This window comes from Pagrus major, chromosome 19, assembly GCF_040436345.1.
Source record: "Pagrus major chromosome 19, Pma_NU_1.0".
NCBI classification, from domain to species: Eukaryota; Metazoa; Chordata; class Actinopteri; order Spariformes; family Sparidae; genus Pagrus; species Pagrus major.
Window position 1 is genome coordinate 21,401,073 of NC_133233.1, and position 26,171 is coordinate 21,427,243.

General features: G+C 42.5%; 3 protein-coding genes across 3 annotated transcripts; all 3 read right to left on the reverse strand.

Annotated features, from left to right (window-relative positions):
- Positions 1 to 1,693: 1,693 nt before the first annotated feature.
- On the reverse strand, positions 1,694 to 12,089 carry LOC141014608 (solute carrier family 22 member 13-like). Its single transcript, XM_073488468.1, has 9 exons — positions 11,715 to 12,089; positions 11,489 to 11,592; positions 10,926 to 11,080; positions 8,972 to 9,143; positions 8,728 to 8,848; positions 8,554 to 8,648; positions 8,165 to 8,379; positions 7,919 to 8,027; positions 1,694 to 1,892 (listed from the first exon to the last, which is right to left on the reverse strand). The coding sequence occupies exons 1-9, from the start codon at positions 12,087 to 12,089 to the stop codon at positions 1,694 to 1,696; spliced, it is 1,545 nt and encodes a 514-aa protein (XP_073344569.1).
- A 2,763-nt stretch (positions 12,090 to 14,852) lies between these two features.
- Positions 14,853 to 18,374, reverse strand: LOC141014775 (solute carrier family 22 member 13-like). The gene is made up of 9 exons (XM_073488686.1): positions 18,000 to 18,374; positions 17,770 to 17,873; positions 17,212 to 17,366; positions 16,715 to 16,886; positions 16,471 to 16,591; positions 16,297 to 16,391; positions 15,908 to 16,122; positions 15,685 to 15,793; positions 14,853 to 15,051 (listed from the first exon to the last, which is right to left on the reverse strand). Exons 1-9 carry the CDS (start codon positions 18,372 to 18,374, stop codon positions 14,853 to 14,855), a joined length of 1,545 nt encoding a protein of 514 aa, XP_073344787.1.
- A 3,307-nt stretch (positions 18,375 to 21,681) lies between these two features.
- On the reverse strand, positions 21,682 to 25,177 carry LOC141014776 (solute carrier family 22 member 13-like). The gene is made up of 9 exons (XM_073488687.1): positions 24,803 to 25,177; positions 24,573 to 24,676; positions 24,015 to 24,169; positions 23,518 to 23,689; positions 23,274 to 23,394; positions 23,100 to 23,194; positions 22,711 to 22,925; positions 22,488 to 22,596; positions 21,682 to 21,880 (listed from the first exon to the last, which is right to left on the reverse strand). The coding sequence occupies exons 1-9, from the start codon at positions 25,175 to 25,177 to the stop codon at positions 21,682 to 21,684; spliced, it is 1,545 nt and encodes a 514-aa protein (XP_073344788.1).
- Positions 25,178 to 26,171: the final 994 nt, after the last annotated feature.

A 26,171-nucleotide genomic window follows, 5' to 3' on the forward strand; every position in this document is an offset into this window, starting at 1 on the left:
TGATTACCATTGATCATCTCGGTACAATGCAATGTTCTGTTGGGAGACGGTGGAGCCTGGAATTCATGGTTATGCCACTTTGAAATGCAACACCCCAGCAAAACACCAAGTACACCACCCCCCCATGGCAATGGCACTGGCTACTGGCGGTGCTGCTGTGCAGGACAGTGCACCCTGACGCACTGCAAAACGGGCTCAGGTATGGCCCGGGGAACATGACAAAGAACTCAAGACAATGACTTGACCCTTGAATTTCACAGATCCCAATCCCATCGAGCATCCATGGGACGTGCTGTAACAAGTCTGATCCTTAGAGGCCCCACTCTGTGATTGGACTTGTTTTTTGGCACATTCGACTGATGCTCGATTGGATTGGGATTGGCAATTTGGAGGCTAGGTTGACGCTTTTAACTTTTTGTCCATCTCTCGGGCAATCCATGGTTAGTCTATGAGGTATGGCAGGGCGTATTGTCCTTCAGTGGGCGGATACTGCCATCAGGGAGTGCCGTTGACATGGGGTGGTGTACTTTGTCTGTAACAGTGTTTGGGCGGGTGGTGTGTATCTAAGTAACATCCACATGAATGCCAGGACCCAAGGTTTCCCAGCAGAACATTGCACTGTAAGAAAACGATCAATGTTATCACTTTACCTGCCAGTGTTTTTAATGTTGTTGCTAGTCAGTTGAGAATAGATAATGAATCCATTCGACTTAAGAAAAAGAAGCATTTGTGTGAATAAATCAATGTCTAATAAACTTCCAGGTATAAAATGCATGAAAAACTAAAACAAATTGTGACTCAAAAGTGAAATAAAATCCTTTAATAATAATGCTTAAAATGACTCATCAGTTTGATTTCTGCATATTAAACTATAGTTAAAACTATAAAAACTGTAGTCGACTTCTTTGCTACCTGATAATAAATAAGGGAAAAGACAAACTGATCTTCTGAATATGATTTCAGATCCAATTACAATTTGTCCTCTTCAGTAATTTCTTCAGGACTGAATCTGTCCGATGTAGGTCCATTCACTGCTTTTCTACAATCCAAAACAAAAATAAAGTATTATAATATAGAATAATTTACACTTGAAACATTGATTCCAAAGAAGCTGAATAATTAGCAAAACCTTTTTCAAGCTATATTCAGTTGAATACAGCACAAAGACAAAATAAATAATTTTCAAATTGATAAACGCATACTTTTTTGTATATATACATATATTTATTTTGAATTTGAACCCAGTGAAATCTACAGTCAAAAATCTAAATGCCTCTGGTAACACTGCATCAAAAACCAGCGATTACAACAATGATTATATAAAGGATGTTACTACATGGGCTCGGGAACAATTGGAAAAACACTTTTGTGAATACAGTTTGTTGCTGTGCTTATCCCAGGAAGGCAATGCAAAGCCACCTTCTGCACATGTTAGAACAGCTTGGCATTGTAGTACAAGAGTGCAGGTACTAGACTGGCATGCCCACAGTCCAACCCTGTCTCCAATTGAAAATGTGTGGCGCATTATGATGAGCAAAATACGATAAAATGGAAACCGTATTAAACTGTAAACTGTATTAAATTGAATATTTTTTTAATACATGACACAGCATCCAAGCCTTTGTGGGAAATGGGTTGCGAAACAGTGTATTTTGATTCTAATTTTCTTCAAATATAGCATTTTATACTCAGCTTACTTCAGCTCAGTGTGGTCTTGAAGTTCAACATTGAGGGTTTCAGGCAGTAGAAAACACAAACACCCAGCAGCAATGGGGATGATGCCATATATGAGCATGGGGATGGTGTAATGGTAGACCTCCAGGAGCCGGATTAGTGGAGCGAGGATGCCCGCCACACGAGCACACATGGAGTTTACACCTACACCATTTTGCCTGCAAGAACATACAATGGACTCTAAAGAGATTGCATACTTATTGAAAGGATTTAGTTAACACTTAGATTACAGCGCACAAATTACAGTGTAATCATTGTTTATATAAAAATACTTGCTGCGTGCCTAATATAAGGTTTTAGGGTAATTAGCCTGATGATCAGCCACAATCAGTAATCAATGTAAACACATAATTAGACTGTAAACCATTAATCAAACCACAAACTAACCGCAGTCAATGAATGTCAGAAAACCTTATAATACAGTAGCGGCTACCAGTGTTTCTGTTTAGCTGACAAACGCAAACACACATACATACATACATACATACATACATACATCAAAGCTTGTTATTAATCTATTCACATATAATGACATGTTATGACTTTTGGACTGTTACTAACGTTGTCAACTGGTCACAGTTAAGTTAGAGTGAGGCACAAAAGCGAATTGGTTAGGTTTAGGCACAAAAACAACTTCGATTAGGTTTGGGCTTCAAGCTGAAACAGCCAAAAATGTGAGGGCACTCAATCTTGCTCTGTGAGAGAATCAACTCACTGCAATCAGGTGTGTGTTTTCTGGGTCTCCTGGACAATTTTGGTTTTGAGTCAGCTGCTTGGCAGCGGTGGTTTAGTTAATAATTTTTGGTGCTTTATTTCTTTAAGGAAGCCTGTAGTGGCTCTTTACAATTTCGTTGTTTTGTTTTCCCCCCATTTCCAATCCATCGCTACTGCGATTTTGTGGTTATCCCCCTGGGATAGCTTTGAGACACCCCTGGGTCTGCACCTGCGTCCCACCCACCCCCCTTTCCTGACAGAATGAGTCAGCGAAAGGCAGACACAGCGGACCCCTTCGCTAGTGCTTCTCAGACCTTGGACCTCAGTGATAAAATAGCTGTACATGGGCAGGCTATCACAGCACAAGGAGCCCTTTTAGGCTCTCATGAACAAATGCTGCGTGCGATCGCTGAGCAACAGGTCTCTCATGACAATATGCTTAGGGAGATACTTGCACGTTTACAGACACCTGGACCAGCCCCAACCCAAGTACAAGCACCAAACCTTGCAACTCCCCAAGCACCTCCAGTTCCACCTCATGGACCTATTGTAGTTCAGGAGACCAAGCTGGCAACCCCAGCCCGCTATGACGGGCATCCGGGGAGGTGTAAGGGGTTTATCACCCAATGTAGTTTAGTATTTGAGTTACAACCCTCTATGTTTAGCACAGACCGAGCCCGGGTGGCATATATAATATCCCTTCTTTCTGACAAAGCCCTTTCATGGGCTACAGCCTTGTGGGATAGGCAGACTCCTGTCTGCGCTGACTCTGCCCTCTTCATGGCGGAGATGAGAAGGGTGTTCGACCATGATGTAAGTCGCCAGGAAGCAGCCAAATGCCTTCTTAGGTTACGTCAGGGCTCTTCAAGTGTAGCAGATTTTTCAATCAATTCCGAACTTTAGCTACGGAATCAGGTTGGAACAGGGAGGTTCTGGTAAGCACTTTTAGTCATGCTTTGTCTGAGAAGGTTAAGGATGAGCTCGCTTCCCGTGAGGTTCCGGATTCACTTTAGGATTTAATCGCATTAGCAATTAGAATTGACAACAGAATCCGTGAGCACAACAGAGAGAGGAAACAGACGTACACCCGCCCAATGTCAGAGGAGCTTAACATCCCTCATGAAAGACCTAACCCACCTAAGGGATCCCTTAATAATGATGATCACGAACCCATGCAAATAGGACACACACGGCTTACTTCAGCGGAGAGACAGAGGCGTATGAGCAGTGGAGCTTGTCTATACTGTGGGAGGGTGGGTCACTTCATCCGCCAGTGCCCTTCAATGTAGAAAAACGATACGCAGGGAAATGAGTAGACTCGTCAGACCATGGGGAGGTCTTGCTGAGTCTTAATAATTCCCCGCCTGTGGCCAATAATCACACCTTTTTGTCCTTTGAGTTGTTATGGGATGGACACTGGGGCACCTTCTCTGCATTTGTTGATTCAGGAGCAGCAGGCAGTTTTATGGACTCAACCCTGGCCCGAAATCTAAAATTACGCATTTTTGATCTTCCTTGTCCACTTGCAATCACCACAGTGGATGGGCAACCTTTGGGTATGGGTAGGGTTGAGAGGGTCACCTGCCCGATCTTCATTCGCATTGGCAATCACACGGAAGAGATTAAGTTTTTTCTTATTGATGCACCTCAGTTACCCCTCATTCTGGGACACCCATGGCTCAAGGAACACAACCCTCACATCAATTAGAGGACTGGGAAGGTGCTGAGCTGGGGCCCAGAGTGTGCATCTCACCTGATGGAATCAGACTCTGTTCAACTCCAACCTTTGGGTCTTGAGCTTCCCGCAGCCACCAACGTCTCTGCCTCAATCTCCTGGTTCAGTAGATCTCACCTGTTCTACCCCAAGTGATCCCCTGACTCTTGGGGCTCTTGAGTCCTTGACTCCTTCCGATTCTTCATCCTCTGGGTCTCTTCTTCCCAGTGGGGTTCCTGCAGAGTATGCTGAACTTAGTGAAGTCTTCAGTAAAAAGAAGGCCTCCATCCTTCCTACCCATAGGCCCTATGATTGTTCCATCAATCTCCTCCCAGGCACTACACCCCCAAGGGGCCGCCTGTATTCGTTATCATGACCTGAAACATCAACTATGACAAGCTATATTGATGAAGCCTTAGCTGCAGGTTTCATTCGCCCCTCTACGTCTCCAGTTGGGGCCGTTTTTTTTTCTTTGTAGGGAAGAAAGATGGGGAGCTTAGACCCTGCATTGATTACAGGGGTCTAAATAACATCACTGTTAAGAACCGCTACCCGCTCCCCCTCATGTCTACGGCATTTGAGCGACTACAGGGTGCGTCTTTCTTTACTAAGTTGGACCTTAGGAACGCCTACAATCTTGTGCACATACGAGAGGGGGACGAGTGGAAAACAGCTTTCAGCACTCCACGGGGGCACTACGAATATTTGGTCATGCCCTTTGGACTTTCAAATGCCCCCGCAGTTTTCCAGGCATTTGTTAATGATGTCCTCAGGGAGATGCTTGAACATTTTGTCTATGTATACTTGGATGACATCCTGATTTTTTCTAAGTCCTATCTGGAGCATGTGTCTCATGTTAAGAGGGTTCTCCAGAAGTTGTTGGAGCACCAACTCTTTGTTAAGGCGGAAAAATGTGTCTTCCATGCCCCCACAGTCAAGTTTCTGGGGTACGTTGTGGCGCAGGGCAGTGTGAGAATGGACACAAGCAAGGTCAAAGCGGTGCAGGAGTGGCCTCAACCTGACTCTGTCAAACAGGTTCAGCGCTTTTTGGGGTTCGCAAATTTTTATCGGCGCTTCATTAGGGGCTTTAGTTCAATTGTTGTCCCTATTTCAGCGCTGGGAAAGGGTCCCCCTCCACGATTCCGTTGGTCCCCAGAGGCTGAGAAGGCATTTACAGAGCTTAAGAGAAGGTTTACCACCGCACCGGTCCTGATTCATCCAGACCCCGCGATACCATTTGTTGTTGAGGTTGATGCCTCTGATGTGGGAGTTGGGGCAGTTTTGTCCCAACGTTCTCCAAAAGACCAAAAGCTCCATCCATGTGCATTCTTCTCTCGGCATCTTCTACCAGCCGAGAGAAATTATGATGTGGGTAACAAGGAGCTGCTTGCGGTGAAGTTGGCCTTGGAGGAGTGGCGCCATTGGCTTGAGGGTTCAGAGCATCCGTTTCAGGTCTGGACAGACCATAAGAATCTGGCTTATATCCAGTAGGCCAAACGCTTAAATCCTCGCCAAGCTCGCTGGGCCCTGTTTTTCAACAGGTTTGAATTTAACCTTTCCTACTGTCCAGGTTCGAAGAATCTGAAGCCAGATGCCATGTCTCGCCGATTTGAGTGTTCAGGTAGTGACGGTTCTCCAGAGCCCATTGTGCCCCTTACTCGCATTTTTGCCCCACTCACCTGGGAGATTGACACTGTGGTTCAGGGGGCGCAACAGCAGGAGCCAGACCCAGGAGGGGGGCCCCCAGGCTGTCAGTACGTTCCGGCAGGAGTGTGATCACAAGTGCTTCAGTGGGGTCACTCCTCGCGCCTCACAAATCACCCTGGTGTTCGCCGCACTCTTGGGTTTCTCAAATGGAGATTCTGGTGGCCCCGGATGGGGAGGGATGTGAGTGAGTTTGTGGCGGCTTGCACTATTTGCGCCCAAAACAAGACGTCACAACAGCCTCCTGCTGGTCTGCTCCAGTCTTTACCTATCCCAGGTCGCCCTTGGTCTCATGTGGCCCTGGATTTTATTACAGGACTACCCGCATCTAAAGGGTTCACTGTCATTATGGTTGTTGTAGATCGGTTCTCGAAAGCAGCCCATTTCATCCCTCTCCCAAAGCCTCCTTCCGCCCTAGAGACCGTCCGACTTGTAGTCAAGCATGTCTTTTGCTACCACGGCCTCCCCCAAGACATTGTGTCTGACCGAGGTCCTCAGTTTGCTTCCCGTTTCTGGAGGGCATTTTGTTCCCTTGTGGGTGCTTCAGCTAGTCTTTCGTCAGGGTTTCACCCTGAGACCAACGGTCAGACTGAGCGCACCAATCAGACACTAAAAAGAACACTTCGTTGCCTGGTCTCCTCCAACCCGACCACATGGAGCGAACAACTGGTGTGGGCTGAGTATGCTTATAACACCTTACAGAATGCATCCACTGGTTTCTCTCCTTTTGGGTGTCAGTATGGATATCAGCCGCCGTTGTTCCCAGAACAGGAGAGCGATGTGGGGGTGCCTTCTGCTGCACAGTTCATCCAGCGGTGCCGTGCTACTTGGAGGCATGTTTGTGCGTCTCTTCAACACTCGGGGGCACGGCAGAAGCACTACGCAGACCAGCATCGGCGTCCAGCCCCAAACTATCGGGTTAGTCAGAGGGTGTGGCTCTCCACAAGGGATCTCCCACTGCGGGTAGAGTCTCGCAAATTGGGGCCGCGCTTTGTTGGCCCCTTCAAGATTGTTCAAAGGATTAACCCTGTCACTTTTCGCCTCCTGCTCCCCGGGTCCATGAGGATTCACCCCTCGTTTCATGTTTCCCGCCTCAAGCCGGTCTGCTCCAGTCCACTGGCACCTCCAGGGAGGCCTCCGCCTCCACCCAGGTTGATTGGGGGTCAACCAGCGTACACGGTTCGGCGGATGTTGGACAGTCGTCGTGTTGGACATGGGGTTCAGTACCTTGTGGACTGGGAGGGATATGGACCTGAGAAGCGTGCCTGGGTCCCAGCTAGAGATATTTTGCACCCAGCTCTTATCCAGGATTTCCGCCGCCTTCGGCCTGGTGGCCCTGTTGGAACGTTGGGTGGCATTCCTTAAAGGGGGGTCCTGTGAGGGCACTCAATCTTGCTCTGTGAGAGAATCAACTCACTGCAATCAGGTGTGTGTGGCACTGATTGGCTGTGATTAAGCCCAGGTGTGGGGAGTCTTCATATACCCTGAGTCTCCAGTGCCCGGTGCTGACTCATTATCTCACCTTCAGAGGTAGTGAGAGGTTCTCCCTGTTGTCAGTGTGTCTGAAAACACCCTACTCACAATTTCGTGTATATATTTCTCAGTGAATAACTTGGTGCTGGAGAGTTTGCTGTGACTCCAGTCTTTTTGGTATTCAAAGGTCTCGCGGGTAGCCTTTGCCTTTCATTTTGAGTTTTCTGGGTCTCCTGGACAATTTTTGTTTTGAGTCAGCTGCTTGGTAGCGGTGGTTTAGTTAATAATTTTTGGTGCTTTATTTCTTTAAGGAAGCCTGTAGTGGCTCTTTACAATTTCGTTGTTTTGTTTTCCCCCCATTTCCAATCCATCGCTACTGCGATTTTGTGGTTATCCCCCTGGGATAGCTTTGAGACACCCCTGGGTCTGCACCTGCGTCGTGTCCCCCCCCCCCCCCCCCCGCCTTTCCTGACACAGAAATATATGTCAAGCTCAATGTTAAAAGGATCATTTTCTAACAGTGATAATGTTTGTTTTTATGTAATAATCATGTGCAGCAAACATAAGGAGTGACATTACCTTATAATAGTTGGGTATAACTCGGCAGTGTAAACGAAGGCTGTGCTGAAAGAGGCAGGCGCAGCAAATTTCCCCAGTACAGCTATGGTTGTGACCACCACTGGAAGGTCTGTTGGGTAAATAATATATTTGAAAAATGAGTACAGTAGCTGTCAGATGAAGATCAAACTATTATCACAGCTGTAACAAATGTTTTCAGATTTAAAAAAAAAAAAAAAAAAAACATGGCCAAGGTTTTGAAAGTACCATTTGGGATAGCAAGGATCACGAGGCAAGCAGCACCCCCAAAGAACAGGTAGCCTGCTTGACATATTTTCCTTCCAAAGTGCTGCATCAAAAATAAACTGCTCAACAATCCAGGAATTTCGACAAGACCAAAGATGAACTGTGTGAGGTAGAGATTCAGGCCAAAACTTCCAACATTCAGGCTCAGTCCATAATATAGCAGACTTGTTGAAAACCTGGTGACAGAGTTGGAGAAGTATGTTTAGTTTTCCTACTACTTATAAAAAAGGATAATTGGGATAATTGTGTACTGTGAGAGCTGTTGCTACTACATGTCATTGCTGATAATTATTGATGTATCTCATCTACTGTGATTGTCTGACTGAGAGATATAAGTTAAAAAGACACACCAGTTAAAGCCCATTATGAGGGTACGTTTTCTCAAATACGGTATTTGGAAGACGTCCAACATGTTTCTTTTTTCAGATGTACTTTCCATCTCCAACTGAAAAAGGTAAAGGTCTGTTTCAGAAAATGTATACATTTCGTTTTGTTTTAGTCAAAGCGTGTGTGATGCAGCTCACTTTATCTAGCAGATCTTCTGGGACTGTCCTCCCATTCACCCTGGCTGCCCTCCGAAGCTCCTTTAGTGCCTCCTCCTTCCTGCCTTGGGTCATGAGCCAGCGAGCTGACTCTGGGAGAAACCTATTGAAACACAGGTTCGAATTCAGATAACATGATTTTGAAGTTACAATTATGGCTGTATTGTTTTTGGCAAATAGCACCTCATACACTTGTCGAAGTATTATGGTCTGATAGACTACTGACCAGTAAAAGAATCCCAGAAGAAGGACAACAGGGCTGGCAAGCACCAGCAGCAGGATCCTCCAGTTAGGGATTAAATATGCAATACCAGACAACAGCATCAGTCCGACAGAAAAGAAGATAATGATGATTGTTGGGCAAAGAGCAGCCTTAGAGGGATCAGTCCACTCCACTCCTGTGCAACAGATATGGATTTTATGAACATAATCACCTATTACTGTATACAGTACAGTGCTGCCGAACCCCATAGACTAATTCTCGAGCAGATTTATACTGTATGTTTAATATGCCACCATTACTGTAGTGGCAGAGTTGAACTGAACCAGTTCCACTGACAGTGGAAAGAAAGATGTTTGGGTTGATCAAAGAAAGAAAGAAATTTCCCCCACAAATCAGTAACTTTGGCTTTAACAAAGCCCAACACCAGCCTCTCAGTAGCCCTTTTTGGCACTTCTACTGCTGTATACAATCTGTCTTTTTGGATTTCGCCCCAAACACAGCACCGAAACCGCTCTCCTGAAAATTACCAATGACCTCCTCCTCTCTTCAGACTCCGGCCACCTCAGTATACTCATCCTCCTTGACCTCACTGCAGCCTTCGACACCATCAACCACTCCATCCTCCTGTCCCGCCTACAAACATTTCTCAACATCACTGGCTCCGCTCTCTCCTGGCTCAAATCCTACCTCTCAGACAGACAACAGTTCATCCATGTCAACAACTGCTCCTCCTCCACTGCCCCCCTGCTTCAAGGCGTCCCCCAGGGCTCAGTGCTTGGTCCACTCCTCTTCATCATCTATCTACTACCCCTTGGCTCCATCATCCGTCGGCATGGTCTCCGTTTTCACTGCTATGCCGACGACATCCAACTCCACATCTCCACAAAATCCATCACCCCTGCCACCCACTCTACCCTCACAAACTGCCTGTCAGAACTACAATCTTGGCTGCAAAAAAACTTTCTCAAACTCAACAGTGACAAATCTGAAATCATACTCATTGGCCCAAAACATCTCACCACATCGACCCAGAACTTCACCCTCAGCTTTGACAACATCAACCTGTCTCCCTCTCCCTCCATCCGTAACCTTGGCATCATCATGGACAGTACTCTTTCATTCGAACAGCACATCAGCCGCCTCACCCAAACTGCTTTCTTCCATCTAAAAAACATTGCCCGCCTCCGCCCACTACTCTCCTTCTCTGCAGCTGAGACTCTCATCCACGCATTTATCACTTCAAGACTGGACTACTGCAACAGCATCCTCTATGGCTCATCTTCCAAAGTCCTCAATAAACTTCAATACATCCAAAACTCTGCTGCCCGCCTCCTCACCCACACCCGCTCCCGTGAACATATCACCCCCGTACTCCAAAACCTTCACTGGCTCCCTGTCCCTCACCGAATCAACTTCAAGCTCCTCCTACTCATCCATAAAGCCCTCCACAACCAGGCCCCTCCCTACCTCATGGACATGCTCCACCACCACACTCCTTCTCAAAACCTCAGATCCTCAGACGCTAACCTTCTCTCACCCCCCCTCAGGACCAAGCACCGTACCTGGGGGGATAGAGCCTTCTCCATTGCTGCCCCGTCCCTCTGGAACTCCCTCCCCAAACACATCCGTGACTGCCCAGACTCATCCACCTTCAAGTCATTACTCAAAACCCACCTCTTCAAACTCGCTTTTCATCTGCACCTGTAGCTGTTTGCTGTACTCAACCTGTTCTCCCAAAAACCTACACAGATCCATATCCTCATACACTGTTCTTTTACTACATATCTCTCCTCTATCGCACTATGCACTTGAGTTTATGCACCATGCACTTGATTTTATGTATTCTTGTATGTATTCTATTCTTGTAAAGTGTCTTTGAGAGTTTTTAAAAGCGCTGTACAAATAAAATGTATTATTATTATTATTATTATTATTAACAGATGAACAGTGTACCTACCCAACACAGATGTGATCATTTCAACGACATCTGCTGAAGTCCCACAGAAAAATTTTAGGACCATGTAAACATAGATGTTTGGTGAGAATGCAGCACCTACACCAAACAACAGATGGACACAGAGGGCAAGTAGGATTGCAAAACGTCGCCCAAACCTACAAAGGAGAGAAATAATTTGTTTTGAGTAAGTGAACTTCTATACACATACTGCTTATTATTCACTTTTTTTCTCATGCAGGGGTTTAGATTTTACAGTTGATTTCCCTTATATGGTTTGTCTGAAGTAGTAACTGTTATGTATTTAGGTGTTCTAGGAGGCAAGATGGCGTCTTTGTTGGTATCATTGTTGGTCTGTCCCTCTGTATGTTTCTTCTCCCCATAAATATTTTTTGTCCAAGTCCTGCACCAATTTTCTTTTGTTAAATTAAACACTTTAAGGTCTTGTATGTAATACAAAGAGTAATTAACATAGCAGCTACCGTCAAACCAATATCTCTTTAAGTCTTACAAAGATTGATATCACTGATATTCAAGGTGGGAGTGCATGTTTTACTGGTTCTAACCTGTCTGAAACTGCTCCATGCACCAGCGCTCCAACCAGATAACCTGCCATGTAGATGGATTGTGATACTTCAATCAGACCGCTCTTGTCACAAACCAGATCAAACTGAGAAGAAGGAAGGTGACAGGAGGAGAACCAAAAGGTATCAAAGAAAGAATCAAGAGCAAGGCCATAGGAAGGGTTTACAGGATCAAGACATAGAACCCTTGTGGTGGTTTCTTGCTTACCTCTGTCACTAAGCTGGAAGCGCCTTTGGGTGCCTCAAAGTCCCACCCATCTATGCATCCAGTTGTGCTGTTAATCCCATATGCTTCAATGGTTTCCAGATCCAAATCCACAGGTGTGAACATTTTACAGCTTTCAAACCTTCCATCCCTGTTCACAGGGAGGGTGAGATTTCTTTGTCTCTCACCTGTCAGGTTGGGCCCACGCTCCAAGATCCAGTCAGTGTTGCAGTGATGTGGGAAGCTCATGCCGGTAAACACCTGACCAATCACGTCAAAACCACCAAAAATGCTTGGGATGCATAATGCAGCCAATAAACATTTCTGAAACAAACCAAACTCCCCAACCTCCTTTAGGATCTGCCTGAAGTTGCTCATATTGACATCTGGCTGATTTTGCAGTGCTTCCCTATCAAAGTGTGGTCTGAGTTATGAAGGTGCCCGGGTCCAAAAGTCTAGCACTATAGATGCATATATCTGCCCCCTCCTGGTAATCTTTAACCACGAGCAATCCAAGAGTGTGATATACCAGTCATATTTTATTTGGCTTCATTGTTTTAGTCAGGAACAACAAGAATAAGTTATAAACTTCTGCTAGTTGGAAAACTATAAACAAAGCAATAAAATGACCATTGATAAAGACAAATAATAACTCAGCTCTGCTAAATTTGACTTTAACGAAATAGCACTTTGGTAAAAACAACATTCATACAATGAGCTTCCTCCAACCTCCTTTACGATCTGCCTGAAGTTGCTCATATTGAAATGTGGTTGAATTTGCAGTGCTTCGACTGTAAAGGTCAGTGTTAAGTATGAATGCGCCCCCTTCTGAGTGCCATAATCTTGCTAATTAATCCTTAAGTAAAAGTAGCAATTTTTTAACTCGTTCCTCTCCAGCCCGTTACATTGTCACTGGCTGGGTCTAATCATTCACTAGCGACCATTATTACTCGGCAGCACTGTTCAGCGTTATATCTTTATGAGGCTGCGGAAAGATGGGCCTCAGGTCTTCGACAACACTTAGTCAAATAGTTCAAAAAGATTAAAGTTCTTGGATTTACTGTGGCAAAATACAGCAAACCGAGGCTGCTACATGAACACAGACACTGAAACCTGGAGTAGAGAGCATCACCTTATATCCACTGGAGAACCCCTTTACATGCCAGCTGTCCAATCTACTTTCAACCTAGCTTCTCTTAACATAATGGGATCAAAACACTGGATATATGCAAAATTAAACAAGACATGAATGGTAAACAGGGCCTGCCTTCAGCCCCAGCTGTCACTGACTTGCAGTTGCTCTGCCCCTTTGCTATTTTTAACCATGCACATATGATTTCCAGTTCACTCATGCACATTTTACCAAGTACGGAGGCCCAGAACGATTGAACCAAATACAAAAGTAACATTTGCAATTAAGAGTTTAAATGTAGTAGTAATTGATCTGCCATTGTAAAGGTGCAAATAATTTTTTAAAAGTCTATATTTCTTTATTGGAGAAGTATCACACATCGCTGGTGTAGTGTGTTTTTGAACCTGTGTCCTGTGGGTGAAATTCCCCTAGATGGCGTTGTTGACCCTCCTACAAACACACTAACTCTTGCTCATTTTGCCAACCCAAGAAATGTAATATAGCAGTTAACGGTTAATTGACTTCATTTTGTAAGTGATGACAACAGCACTAAATTTGATGCTTCCACTCTGTATAACTTTAAACAAAACAAAGAAATGAGCAGTAATACAGACAGTGACAATACCTGAGCTCTGGTAAATTTAACTTTATTGATGTAGCACGTTTAACACAACGGCATTCACAATGAGCTTCATAGTGCAGATAGACTGGACATATAAAAAAGAGAATAAAATCACATGTTCAACAGTATGTACTCAACGAACACCAGTACACGCACAGCTTCAAACAAAATGGCAATAAAGGTGAAGTCAGTCATGCTCCTTCGGACTTTGTTGTCAGATCTGACAGTCGGCCAGGTGAAGATCCCTGTTCTTATCAAGGATCTTTTGTAAACTTTGCTTTTGCTTTAGCTGCTCTATCTCTCTGACATGACAGGTAAACATGCACCCATCAGCCACAGTATTAAAACCCCTGAAAGGTGAAGTGATTAACATTGATCATCTCGGTACAATGCAATGTTCTGTTGGGAGACGCTGGAGCCTGGAATTCATGGTGATGCCACTTTGACATGCAACACCCCGGCAAAACACCAAACAAACAAACATAAAACGCATGAAAAGCTAAAACAAATTTTGACTTAAAAATGAAATAAAATCCTTTAATAATAATGGTTAAAATGACTCATCAGTTTGATTTCTGCATCTTAAACTATAGTTAAAACTATAAAAACTGTAGTTGACTTCTTTGCTACCTGATAATAAATAAGGGAAAAGAGAAAGTGATCTTCTGATTATGATTTCAGATCCAATTACAATTGTCCTCTTCAGTAATTTCTTCAGGACTGAATCTGTCCGATGTAGGTCCATTCACTGCTTTTCTACAATCCAAAACAAAAATAAAGTATTATAATATAGAACGATTTACACTTGAAACCTCGATTTCAAAGAAGCTGAATAATTAGCAAAACCTTTTTCGAGCTATATTCAGTTGAATACAGCACAAATACAAAGAAATTGATAAACGTATACTTTTTTGTATATATACATATATTTATTTTGAATTTGAACCCAGTGAAATCTACAATCAGAAATCTACATGCCTCTGGTGACACCGCATCAAAAACCAACGATTACAACAATGATTATATAAAGGATGTTACTACATGGGCTCGGGAACAATTGGAAAAACGTTTTTGTGAATACAGTTTGTTGCTGTGCTTATCCCAGGAAGGCAATGCAAAGCCACCTTCTGCACGTGTTACAACAGCTTGGCATTGTAGTACAAGAGTGCAGGTACTAGACTGGCATGCCCACAGTCCAACCCTGTCTCCAATTGAAAATGTGTGGCGCATTATGACGAGCAAAATACGATAAAATGGAAACCCCAGACTGTATTAAATTGAATATTTTTGAATTCTTGACACAGCATCCCAGCCTTTGTGGAGAATGGGTTGCGAAACAGTGTATTTTGATTATAATTTTCTTCAAATATAGCATTTTATATTCAGCTTACTTCAGCTCAGTGTGGTCTTGAAGTTCAACATTGAGGGTTTCAGGCAGTAGAAAACACAAACACCCAGAAGCAATGGGGATGATGCCATATATGAGCATGGGGATGGTGTAATGGTAGACCTCCAGGAGCCGGATTAGTGGAGCGAGGATGCCCGCCACACGAGCACACATGGAGTTTACACCTACACCATTCTGCCTGCAAGAACATACAATGGACTCTTAAGAGATTGCATACTTATTGAAAGGATTTAGTTAACACTTAGATTACAGCCCACACATTACAGTGTAATCATTGTTTATATAAAAATACTTGCTGCATGCCTAATATAAGGTTTTAGGGTAATTAGCCTGATGATCAGCCACAATCAGTAATCAATGTAAACACATAATTAGACTGTAAACCATTAATCAAACCACAAACTAACTGCAGTCAATGAATGTCAGAAAACCTTATAATACAGTAGCGGCTACCAGTGTTTCTGTTTAGCTGACAAACGCAAACATACATACATACATACATACATACATAAAAGCTTGCTATTAATCTGTTCACATATAATGACATGTTATGACTCTTGGACTGTTATAAACATTGTCAAATGGTCGCAGTTAAGTTAGGGTGAGGCACAAAAACAACTTGGTTAGGTTTAGGTACAAAAAATACTTGGTTAGGTTTAGGCACAAAAACTAATTGGTTAGGTTTGGGCTTCAAGCTGAAACAGCCAAAAATATATGTCAAGCTCAATGTTAAAAAAGATCATTTTCTAACAGTGATAATGTTTGTTTTTATCTAATAATCATGTGAAGCAAGCATAAGGAGTGACATTACCTTAAAATAGTTGGGTATAACTCTGCAGTGTAAACATAGGCTGTGCTGAAAGAGGCAGGCGCAGCAAATTTCCCCAGTACAGCTATGGTTGTGACCACCCCTGGAAGGTCTGTTGGGTAAATAATAGTAGCTGTCAGATAAATGGCAAACTATTACCACAGCTGTAACAAATGTTTTCAGATTAAAAAAAAAAAAAAAAACATGGGCAAGGTTTTGAAAGTACCATTTGGGATAGCAAGGATCAAGAGGCAAGCAGCACCCCCAAAGAACAGGTAGCCTGCTTGACATATTTTCCTTCCAAAGTGCTGCATCAAAAATAAACTGCTCAACTGTCCAGGAATTTCGACAAGACCAAAGATGAACTGTGTGAGGTAGAGATTCAGGCCAAAACCTCCAACATTCAGGCTCAGTCCATAATATAGCAGACTTGTTGAAAACCTGGTGACAGAGTTGGAGAAGTATGTTTAGTTTTCCTACTGCTATAAAAAAGAATGATTGGGACAACTGTGTACTGTGAGAGCTGTTTCTACTACATGTCATTGATAAAAATTATTGATGTATCTCATCTACTGTGATTGTCTGACTGAGAGATATAAGTTAAAAAAGACACACCAGTTAAAGCCCATTATGAGGGTACGTTTTCTCAAATACGGTATTTGGAAGACGTCCAACATGTTTCTTTTTTCAGATGTAACCTCCATCTCCAACTGAAAAAGTTAAAAGTCTGTTTCAGAAAATGTATACATTTCATTATGTTTTAGTCAAAGCGTGTGTGATGCAGCTCACTCTATCTAGCAGATCTTCTGGGACCGTCCTACCATTCACCCTGGCTGCCCTCCGAACCCCCCTTAGTGCTTCCTCCTTCCTGCCTTGGGTTATGAGCCAGCGAGCTGACTCTGGGAGAAACCTATTGAAACACAGGTTTGAATTCAGACAGTATGATTTTGAAGTTACAATTATAGCTGTATTGTTTTTGGCAAATAGCACCTCATACACTTGTCGGAGTATTATGGTCTGATAGACTACTGACCAGTAAAAGAATCCCAGAAGAAGGACAACAGGGCTGGCGAGCACCAGCAGCAGGATCCTCCAGTTAGGGATTAAATATGCAATACCAGACAACAGCATCAGTCCGGTAGGTACGAACATCATGATGATTGTTGTGCAAAGAGCAGCCTTAGAGGGATCAGTCCACTCCACTCCTGTACAACAGATATGGATTTTATGAACATAATCACCTATTACTGTATAGAGTACAGTGCTGCCGAACCCCATAGACTAATTCTCAAGCAGATTTATACTGTATGTTTAATATGCCAGCATTACTGTAGTGGCAGAGTTGAACTGAACCAGTTGCACTGACAGTGGAAAGACAGATGTTTGGGTTGATCAAAGAAAGAAATTGCCCCCACCAATTAGTAACTTTGGCTTTAACAAAGCCCAACACCAGCCTCTCAGTAGCTCTTTTTGGCACTTCTACTGCTGTATACAATCTGTCTTTAGTCAACAGATGAACAGTGTACCTACCCAACACAGATGTGATCATTACAACGACATCTGCTGAAGTCCCACAGAAAAATTTTAGGACCATGTAAACGTAGATGTTTGGTGAGAATGCAGCACCCACACCAAACAACAGATGGACACAGAGGGCAAGTAGGATTGCAAAACGTCGCCCAAACCTACAAACAAAGGAGAAAAATCATTTGTTTTGTGTTAAAGTGAACTTATATACACATACTGCTTATTATTCACTTTTGTTTCTCATACAGGGGTTTAGATTTCCCTTATATGGTTTGTCTGAAGTAGTAACTGTTATGTATTTAGGTGTTCTAGGAGGCAAGATGGCGTCATTGTTGGTATCATTGTTGGTCTGTCCCTCTGTATGTTTCTTCTCCCCATAAATATTTTTTGTCCAAGTCCTGCACCAATTTTCTTTTGTTAAATAAAACACTTTAAGGTCTTGTATGTAATACAAAGAGTAATTATCATAGCAGCTACCGTCAAACCAAAGTCTCTTTAAGTCTTACAAAGATTGATATCACTGATATTTAAGGTGGGAGTGCATGTTTTACTGGTCCTAACCTGTCCGAAACTGCTCCGTGCACCAGCGCTCCAACCAGATAACCTGCCATGTAGATGGACTGTGATACTTCAATCAGACCACTCTTGTCACAAACCAGATCAAACTGAGAAGAAGGAAGGTGACAAGAGGAGAACCAAAAGGAATCGTTCAAAGAAAGAATCAAGAGCAAGGCCATAGGAAGGGTTTACAGGATCAAGACATAGAGCCCTTGTGGTGTTTTCTTGCTTACCTCTGTCACTAAGCTGGAAGCGCCTTTGGGTGCCTCAAAGTCCCATCCATCTATGCATCCAGTTGTGCTGTTAATCCCATATGCTTCAATGGTTTCCAGATCCAAATCCACAGGTGTGAACATTTTACAGCTTTCAAACCTTCCATCCTTGTTCACGGGGAGGGTGAGATTTCTTTGTCTCTCATCAGTCAGGTTGGGCCCACGCTCCAAGATCCAGTCAGTGTTGCAGTGATGTGGGAAGCTCATGCCGGTAAACACCTGACCAATCACGTCAAAACCACCAAAAATGCTCGGGATGCATAATGCAGCCAATAAACATTTCTGAAACAAACCAAACTCCCCAGCCTCCTTTAGGATCTGCCTGAAGTTGCTCATATTAACATCTGGCTGATTTTGCAGTACTTCCCTATCAAAGTGTGGTCTGAGTTATGAAGGCGCCCGGGTCCAAAAGTCTAGCACTATAGATGCATATATCTGACCTCACCAGGTAATCTTTAACCACGAGCAATCCAAGAGTGTGATATACCAGTCATATTTTATTTGGCTTCATTGTTTTAGTCAGGAACAACAAGAATAAGTTATAAACTTCTGCTAGTTGGAAAACTATAAACAAAGCAATAAAATGACCATTGATAAAGACAAATAATAACTCAGCTCTGCTAAATTTGACTTTAACGAAATAGCACTTTGGTAAAAACAACATTCATACAATGAGCTTCCTCCAACCTCCTTTACGATCTGCCTGCAGTTGCTCATATTGACATCTGGCTGAATTTGCAGTGCTTCGACTGTAAAGGTCAGTGTTAAGTATGAATGCGCCCCCTTCTGAGTGCCAAAATCTTGCTAATTAATCCTTAAGTAAAAGTAGCAATTTTTTAACTACTTCCTCTCCAGCCCATTACATTGTCACTGGCTGGGTCTAATCATTCACTAGCGACCATTATTACTCGGCAGCACTGTTCAGCGTTATGAAACCTGGAGTAGAGAGCATCACCTTATATCCACTGGAGAACCCCTTTACATGCCAGCTGTCCAATCTACTTTCAACCTAGCTTCTCTTAACGTAATGGCATCAAAACACTGGATATATGCAAAAATTAAACAAGACATGAATGGTAAACAGGGCCTGCCTTCAGCCCCAGCTGTCACTGACTTGCAGTTGCTCTGCCCCTTTGCTATTTTTAACCATGCACATATGCTTTCCAGTTTACTCATGCACATTTTACCGAGTACGGAGGCTCAGAACGGTTGAACCAAATGCAAAAGCCACAACAGGAATGCAAAGTTACATTTGCAGTTAAGATTTTAAATGTAGTAGTGATTGATCTGCCATTGTAAAGGTGCACATCGTTTTTTAAAAGTCTATATTTCTTTATTGGAGAAGTATCACACATCGCTGGTGTAGTGTGTTTTTGAACCTGTGTCCTGTGGGTGAAATTCCCCTAGATGGCGTTGTTGACCCTCCTACAAACACACTAGCTCTTGCTTATTTTGCCAACCCAAGAAATGTAATATGGCAGTTAAACGGTTAATTGACTTCATTTTGTAATCGATGACAACAGCACTAAATTTGATGCTTCCACTCTGTATAACTTTAAACAAAACAAAGAAATGAGCAGTAATACAGACAGTGACAGTAACTGAGCTCTGGTAAATTTAACTTTATTGATGTAGCACTTTTAACACAACGGCATTCACAATGAGCTTCATAGTGCAAATAGACTGGACATATAAAAAAGAGAATAAAATCACATGTTCAACAGTATGTACTCAACGAACACCAGTACACGCACAGCTTCAAACAAAATGGCAATAAAGGTGAAGTCAGTCATGCTCCTTCGGACTTTGTTGTCAGATCTGACAGTCGGCCAGGTGACGATCCCTGTTCTTATCAAGGATCTTTTGTAAACTTTGCTTTTGCTTTAGCTGCTCTATCTCTCTGACATGACAGGTAAACATGCACCCATCAGCCACAGTATTAAAATCCCTGAAAGGTGAAGTGATTACCATTGATCATCTCGGTACAATGCAATGTTCTGTTGGGAGACGGTGGAGCCTGGAATTCATGGTGATGCCACTTTGACATGCAACACCCCAGCAAAACACCAAGTATACCACCCCCCCATGGCAATGGCACTACCTACTGGCAGTGCTGCTATGCAGGACAGTGCACCCTGACACACTGCTGATGGGCTCAGGTGTGGCCCGGGGAACAAGACAAAGAATTAAAGACAACGACTTGACCTTTGAATTTCACTGATCCCAGTCCCATCGAGCATCCATTTGACGTGCTGTAACAAGTCTGATCCTTTGAGGCCCCACTCTGTGATTGGACTTGTTTTTCAGCACATTCGACGAATGCTCCATTGGATTGGGATTGGCAATTTGGAGGCCAGGTTGACGCTTTTAACTTTTTGTCCATCTCTTGGACAATCCCTTGTTAGCCTATAAGGTATGGCAGGGCGTATTGTCCTTCAGGGGGCGGATACTGCCATCAGGGAGTGCCGTTGACATGGGGTGGTGTACTTTGTCTGTAACAGTGTTTGGGCGGGCGGTACGTATCTAAGTAACATCCACATGAATGCCAGGACCCAAGGTTTCCCAGCAGAACATTGCACTGTAAGAAGATGATCAATGTTATTCACTTTACCTGCCAGTGGTTTTAATGTTATTGCTAGTCGGTTGAGAATGGATAATGAATCCATTCGACTTAAGAAAAAGAAGCATTTGTGTGAATAAATCAATTTCTAATAAACTTCCAGGTATAAAATGCATGAAAAACTAAAACAAATTTTGACTTAAAAATTAAATAAAATCCTTTAATAATAATGCTTAAAATGACTCATCAGTTTGATTTCTGCATCTTAAACTATAGTTAAAACTATAAAAACTGTAGTTGACTTCTTTGCTACCTGATAATAAATAAGGGAAAAGACAAACTGAACTTCTGAATATGATTTCAGATCCAATTACAATTTGTCCTCTTCAGTAATTTCTTCAGGACTGAATCTGTCCGATGTAGGTCCATTCACTGTTTTTCTACAATCCAAAACAAAAATAAAGTATTATAATATAGAACGATTTACACTTGAAACTTCGATTCCAAAGAAGCTGAATAATTAGCAAAACCTTTTTCAAGCTATATTCAGTTGAATACAGCACAAAGACAAAATAAATTTTGTTCAAATTGATAAACGCATACTTTTTTGTATATATACATATATTTATTTTGAATTTGAACCCAGTGAAATCTACAATCAGAAATCTAAATGCCTCTGGTAACACTGCATTAAAAACCAGCGATTACGACAATGATTATATAAAGGATGTTACTACATGGGCTCGGGAACAATTGGAAAAACATTTTTGTGAATACAGTTTGTTGCTGTGCTTATCCCAGGAAGGCAATGCAAAGTCACCTTCTGCACATGTTACAACAGCTTGGCATTGTAGTACAAGAGTGCAGGTACTAGACTGGCATGCCCACAGTCCAACCCTGTCTCCAATTGAAAATGTGTGGCGCATTATGACGAGCAAAATACGATAAAATGGAAACCCCAGACTGTATTAAATTGAATATTTTTGAATTCTTGACACAGCATCCCAGCCTTTGTGTAAAAAGGGTTGCGAAACAATGTATTTTGATTGTAATTTTCTTCAAATATAGCATTTTATGCTCAGCTTACTTCAGCTCAGTGTGGTCTTGAAGTTCAACATTGAGGGTTTCAGGCAGTAGAAAACACAAACACCCAGCAGCAATGGGGATGATGCCATATATGAGCATGGGGATGGTGTAATGGTAGACCTCCAGGAGCCGGATTAGTGGAGCGAGGATGCCCGCCACACGAGCACACATGGAGTTTACACCTACACCATTCTGCCTGCAAGAACATACAATGGACTCTAAAGAGATTGCATACTTATTGAAAGGATTTAGTTAACACTTTAGATTACAGCCCACACATTACAGTGTAATCATTGTTTGTATAAAAATACTTGCTGCATGCCTAATATAAGGTTTTAGAGTAATTAGCCTGATGATCAGCCACAATCAGTAATCAAGGTAAACACATAATTAGACTGTAAACCTTTAATCAAACCACAAACTAACTGCAGTCAATGAATGTCAGAAAACCTTATAATACAGTAGCGGCTACCAGTGTTTCTGTTTAGCTGACAAACGCAAACATACATACATACATACATACATACATAAAAGCTTGCTATTAATCTGTTCACATATAATGACATGTTATGACTCTTGGACTGTTATAAACATTGTCAAATGGTCGCAGTTAAGTTAGGGTGAGGCACAAAAACAACTTGGTTAGGTTTAGGTACAAAAATGACTTGGTTAGGTTAGGGCTTCAAGCTGAAACAGCCAAAAATATATGTCAAGCTCAATGTTAAAAAAGATCATTTTCTAACAGTGATAATGTTTGTTTTTATCTAATAATCATGTGAAGCAAGCATAAGGAGTGACATTACCTTAAAATAGTTGGGTATAACTCTGCAGTGTAAACATAGGCTGTGCTGAAAGAGGCAGGCGCAGCAAATTTCCCCAGTACAGCTATGGTTGTGACCACCACTGGAAGGTCTGTTGGGTAAATAATAGTAGCTGTCAGATAAATGGCAAACTATTACCACAGCTGTAACAAATGTTTTCAGATTAAAAAAAAAAAAAAAAACATGGGCAAGGTTTTGAAAGTACCATTTGGGATAGCAAGGATCAAGAGGCAAGCAGCACCCCCAAAGAACAGGTAGCCTGCTTGACATATTTTCCTTCCAAAGTGCTGCATCAAAAATAAACTGCTCAACTGTCCAGGAATTTCGACAAGACCAAAGATGAACTGTGTGAGGTAGAGATTCAGGCCAAAACCTCCAACATTCAGGCTCAGTCCATAATATAGCAGACTTGTTGAAAACCTGGTGACAGAGTTGGAGAAGTATGTTTAGTTTTCCTACTGCTATAAAAAAGAATGATTGGGACAACTGTGTACTGTGAGAGCTGTTTCTACTACATGTCATTGATAAAAATTATTGATGTATCTCATCTACTGTGATTGTCTGACTGAGAGATATAAGTTAAAAAAGACACACCAGTTAAAGCCCATTATGAGGGTACGTTTTCTCAAATACGGTATTTGGAAGACGTCCAACATGTTTCTTTTTTCAGATGTAACCTCCATCTCCAACTGAAAAAGTTAAAAGTCTGTTTCAGAAAATGTATACATTTCATTATGTTTTAGTCAAAGCGTGTGTGATGCAGCTCACTCTATCTAGCAGATCTTCTGGGACCGTCCTACCATTCACCCTGGCTGCCCTCCGAACCCCCCTTAGTGCTTCCTCCTTCCTGCCTTGGGTTATGAGCCAGCGAGCTGACTCTGGGAGAAACCTATTGAAACACAGGTTTGAATTCAGACAGTATGATTTTGAAGTTACAATTATAGCTGTATTGTTTTTGGCAAATAGCACCTCATACACTTGTCGGAGTATTATGGTCTGATAGACTACTGACCAGTAAAAGAATCCCAGAAGAAGGACAACAGGGCTGGCGAGCACCAGCAGCAGGATCCTCCAGTTAGGGATTAAATATGCAATACCAGACAACAGCATCAGTCCGGTAGGTACGAACATCATGATGATTGTTGTGCAAAGAGCAGCCTTAGAGGGATCAGTCCACTCCACTCCTGTACAACAGATATGGATTTTATGAACATAATCACCTATTACTGTATAGAGTACAGTGCTGCCGAACCCCATAGACTAATTCTCAAGCAGATTTATACTGTATGTTTAATATGCCAGCATTACTGTAGTGGCAGAGTTGAACTGAACCAGTTGCACTGACAGTGGAAAGACAGATGTTTGGGTTGATCAAAGAAAGAAATTGCCCCCACCAATTAGTAACTTTGGCTTTAACAAAGCCCAACACCAGCCTCTCAGTAGCTCTTTTTGGCACTTCTACTGCTGTATACAATCTGTCTTTAGTCAACAGATGAACAGTGTACCTACCCAACACAGATGTGATCATTACAACGACATCTGCTGAAGTCCCACAGAAAAATTTTAGGACCATGTAAACGTAGATGTTTGGTGAGAATGCAGCACCCACACCAAACAACAGATGGACACAGAGGGCAAGTAGGATTGCAAAACGTCGCCCAAACCTACAAACAAAGGAGAAAAATCATTTGTTTTGTGTTAAAGTGAACTTATATACACATACTGCTTATTATTCACTTTTGTTTCTCATACAGGGGTTTAGATTTCCCTTATATGGTTTGTCTGAAGTAGTAACTGTTATGTATTTAGGTGTTCTAGGAGGCAAGATGGCGTCATTGTTGGTATCATTGTTGGTCTGTCCCTCTGTATGTTTCTTCTCCCCATAAATATTTTTTGTCCAAGTCCTGCACCAATTTTCTTTTGTTAAATAAAACACTTTAAGGTCTTGTATGTAATACAAAGAGTAATTATCATAGCAGCTACCGTCAAACCAAAGTCTCTTTAAGTCTTACAAAGATTGATATCACTGATATTTAAGGTGGGAGTGCATGTTTTACTGGTCCTAACCTGTCCGAAACTGCTCCGTGCACCAGCGCTCCAACCAGATAACCTGCCATGTAGATGGACTGTGATACTTCAATCAGACCACTCTTGTCACAAACCAGATCAAACTGAGAAGAAGGAAGGTGACAAGAGGAGAACCAAAAGGAATCGTTCAAAGAAAGAATCAAGAGCAAGGCCATAGGAAGGGTTTACAGGATCAAGACATAGAGCCCTTGTGGTGTTTTCTTGCTTACCTCTGTCACTAAGCTGGAAGCGCCTTTGGGTGCCTCAAAGTCCCATCCATCTATGCATCCAGTTGTGCTGTTAATCCCATATGCTTCAATGGTTTCCAGATCCAAATCCACAGGTGTGAACATTTTACAGCTTTCAAACCTTCCATCCTTGTTCACGGGGAGGGTGAGATTTCTTTGTCTCTCATCAGTCAGGTTGGGCCCACGCTCCAAGATCCAGTCAGTGTTGCAGTGATGTGGGAAGCTCATGCCGGTAAACACCTGACCAATCACGTCAAAACCACCAAAAATGCTCGGGATGCATAATGCAGCCAATAAACATTTCTGAAACAAACCAAACTCCCCAGCCTCCTTTAGGATCTGCCTGAAGTTGCTCATATTAACATCTGGCTGATTTTGCAGTACTTCCCTATCAAAGTGTGGTCTGAGTTATGAAGGCGCCCGGGTCCAAAAGTCTAGCACTATAGATGCATATATCTGACCTCACCAGGTAATCTTTAACCACGAGCAATCCAAGAGTGTGATATACCAGTCATATTTTATTTGGCTTCATTGTTTTAGTCAGGAACAACAAGAATAAGTTATAAACTTCTGCTAGTTGGAAAACTATAAACAAAGCAATAAAATGACCATTGATAAAGACAAATAATAACTCAGCTCTGCTAAATTTGACTTTAACGAAATAGCACTTTGGTAAAAACAACATTCATACAATGAGCTTCCTCCAACCTCCTTTACGATCTGCCTGCAGTTGCTCATATTGACATCTGGCTGAATTTGCAGTGCTTCGACTGTAAAGGTCAGTGTTAAGTATGAATGCGCCCCCTTCTGAGTGCCAAAATCTTGCTAATTAATCCTTAAGTAAAAGTAGCAATTTTTTAACTACTTCCTCTCCAGCCCATTACATTGTCACTGGCTGGGTCTAATCATTCACTAGCGACCATTATTACTCGGCAGCACTGTTCAGCGTTATGAAACCTGGAGTAGAGAGCATCACCTTATATCCACTGGAGAACCCCTTTACATGCCAGCTGTCCAATCTACTTTCAACCTAGCTTCTCTTAACGTAATGGCATCAAAACACTGGATATATGCAAAAATTAAACAAGACATGAATGGTAAACAGGGCCTGCCTTCAGCCCCAGCTGTCACTGACTTGCAGTTGCTCTGCCCCTTTGCTATTTTTAACCATGCACATATGCTTTCCAGTTTACTCATGCACATTTTACCGAGTACGGAGGCTCAGAACGGTTGAACCAAATGCAAAAGCCACAACAGGAATGCAAAGTAACATTTGCAGTTAAGATTTTAAATGTAGTAGTGATTGATCTGCCATTGTAAAGGTGCACATCGTTTTTTAAAAGTCTATATT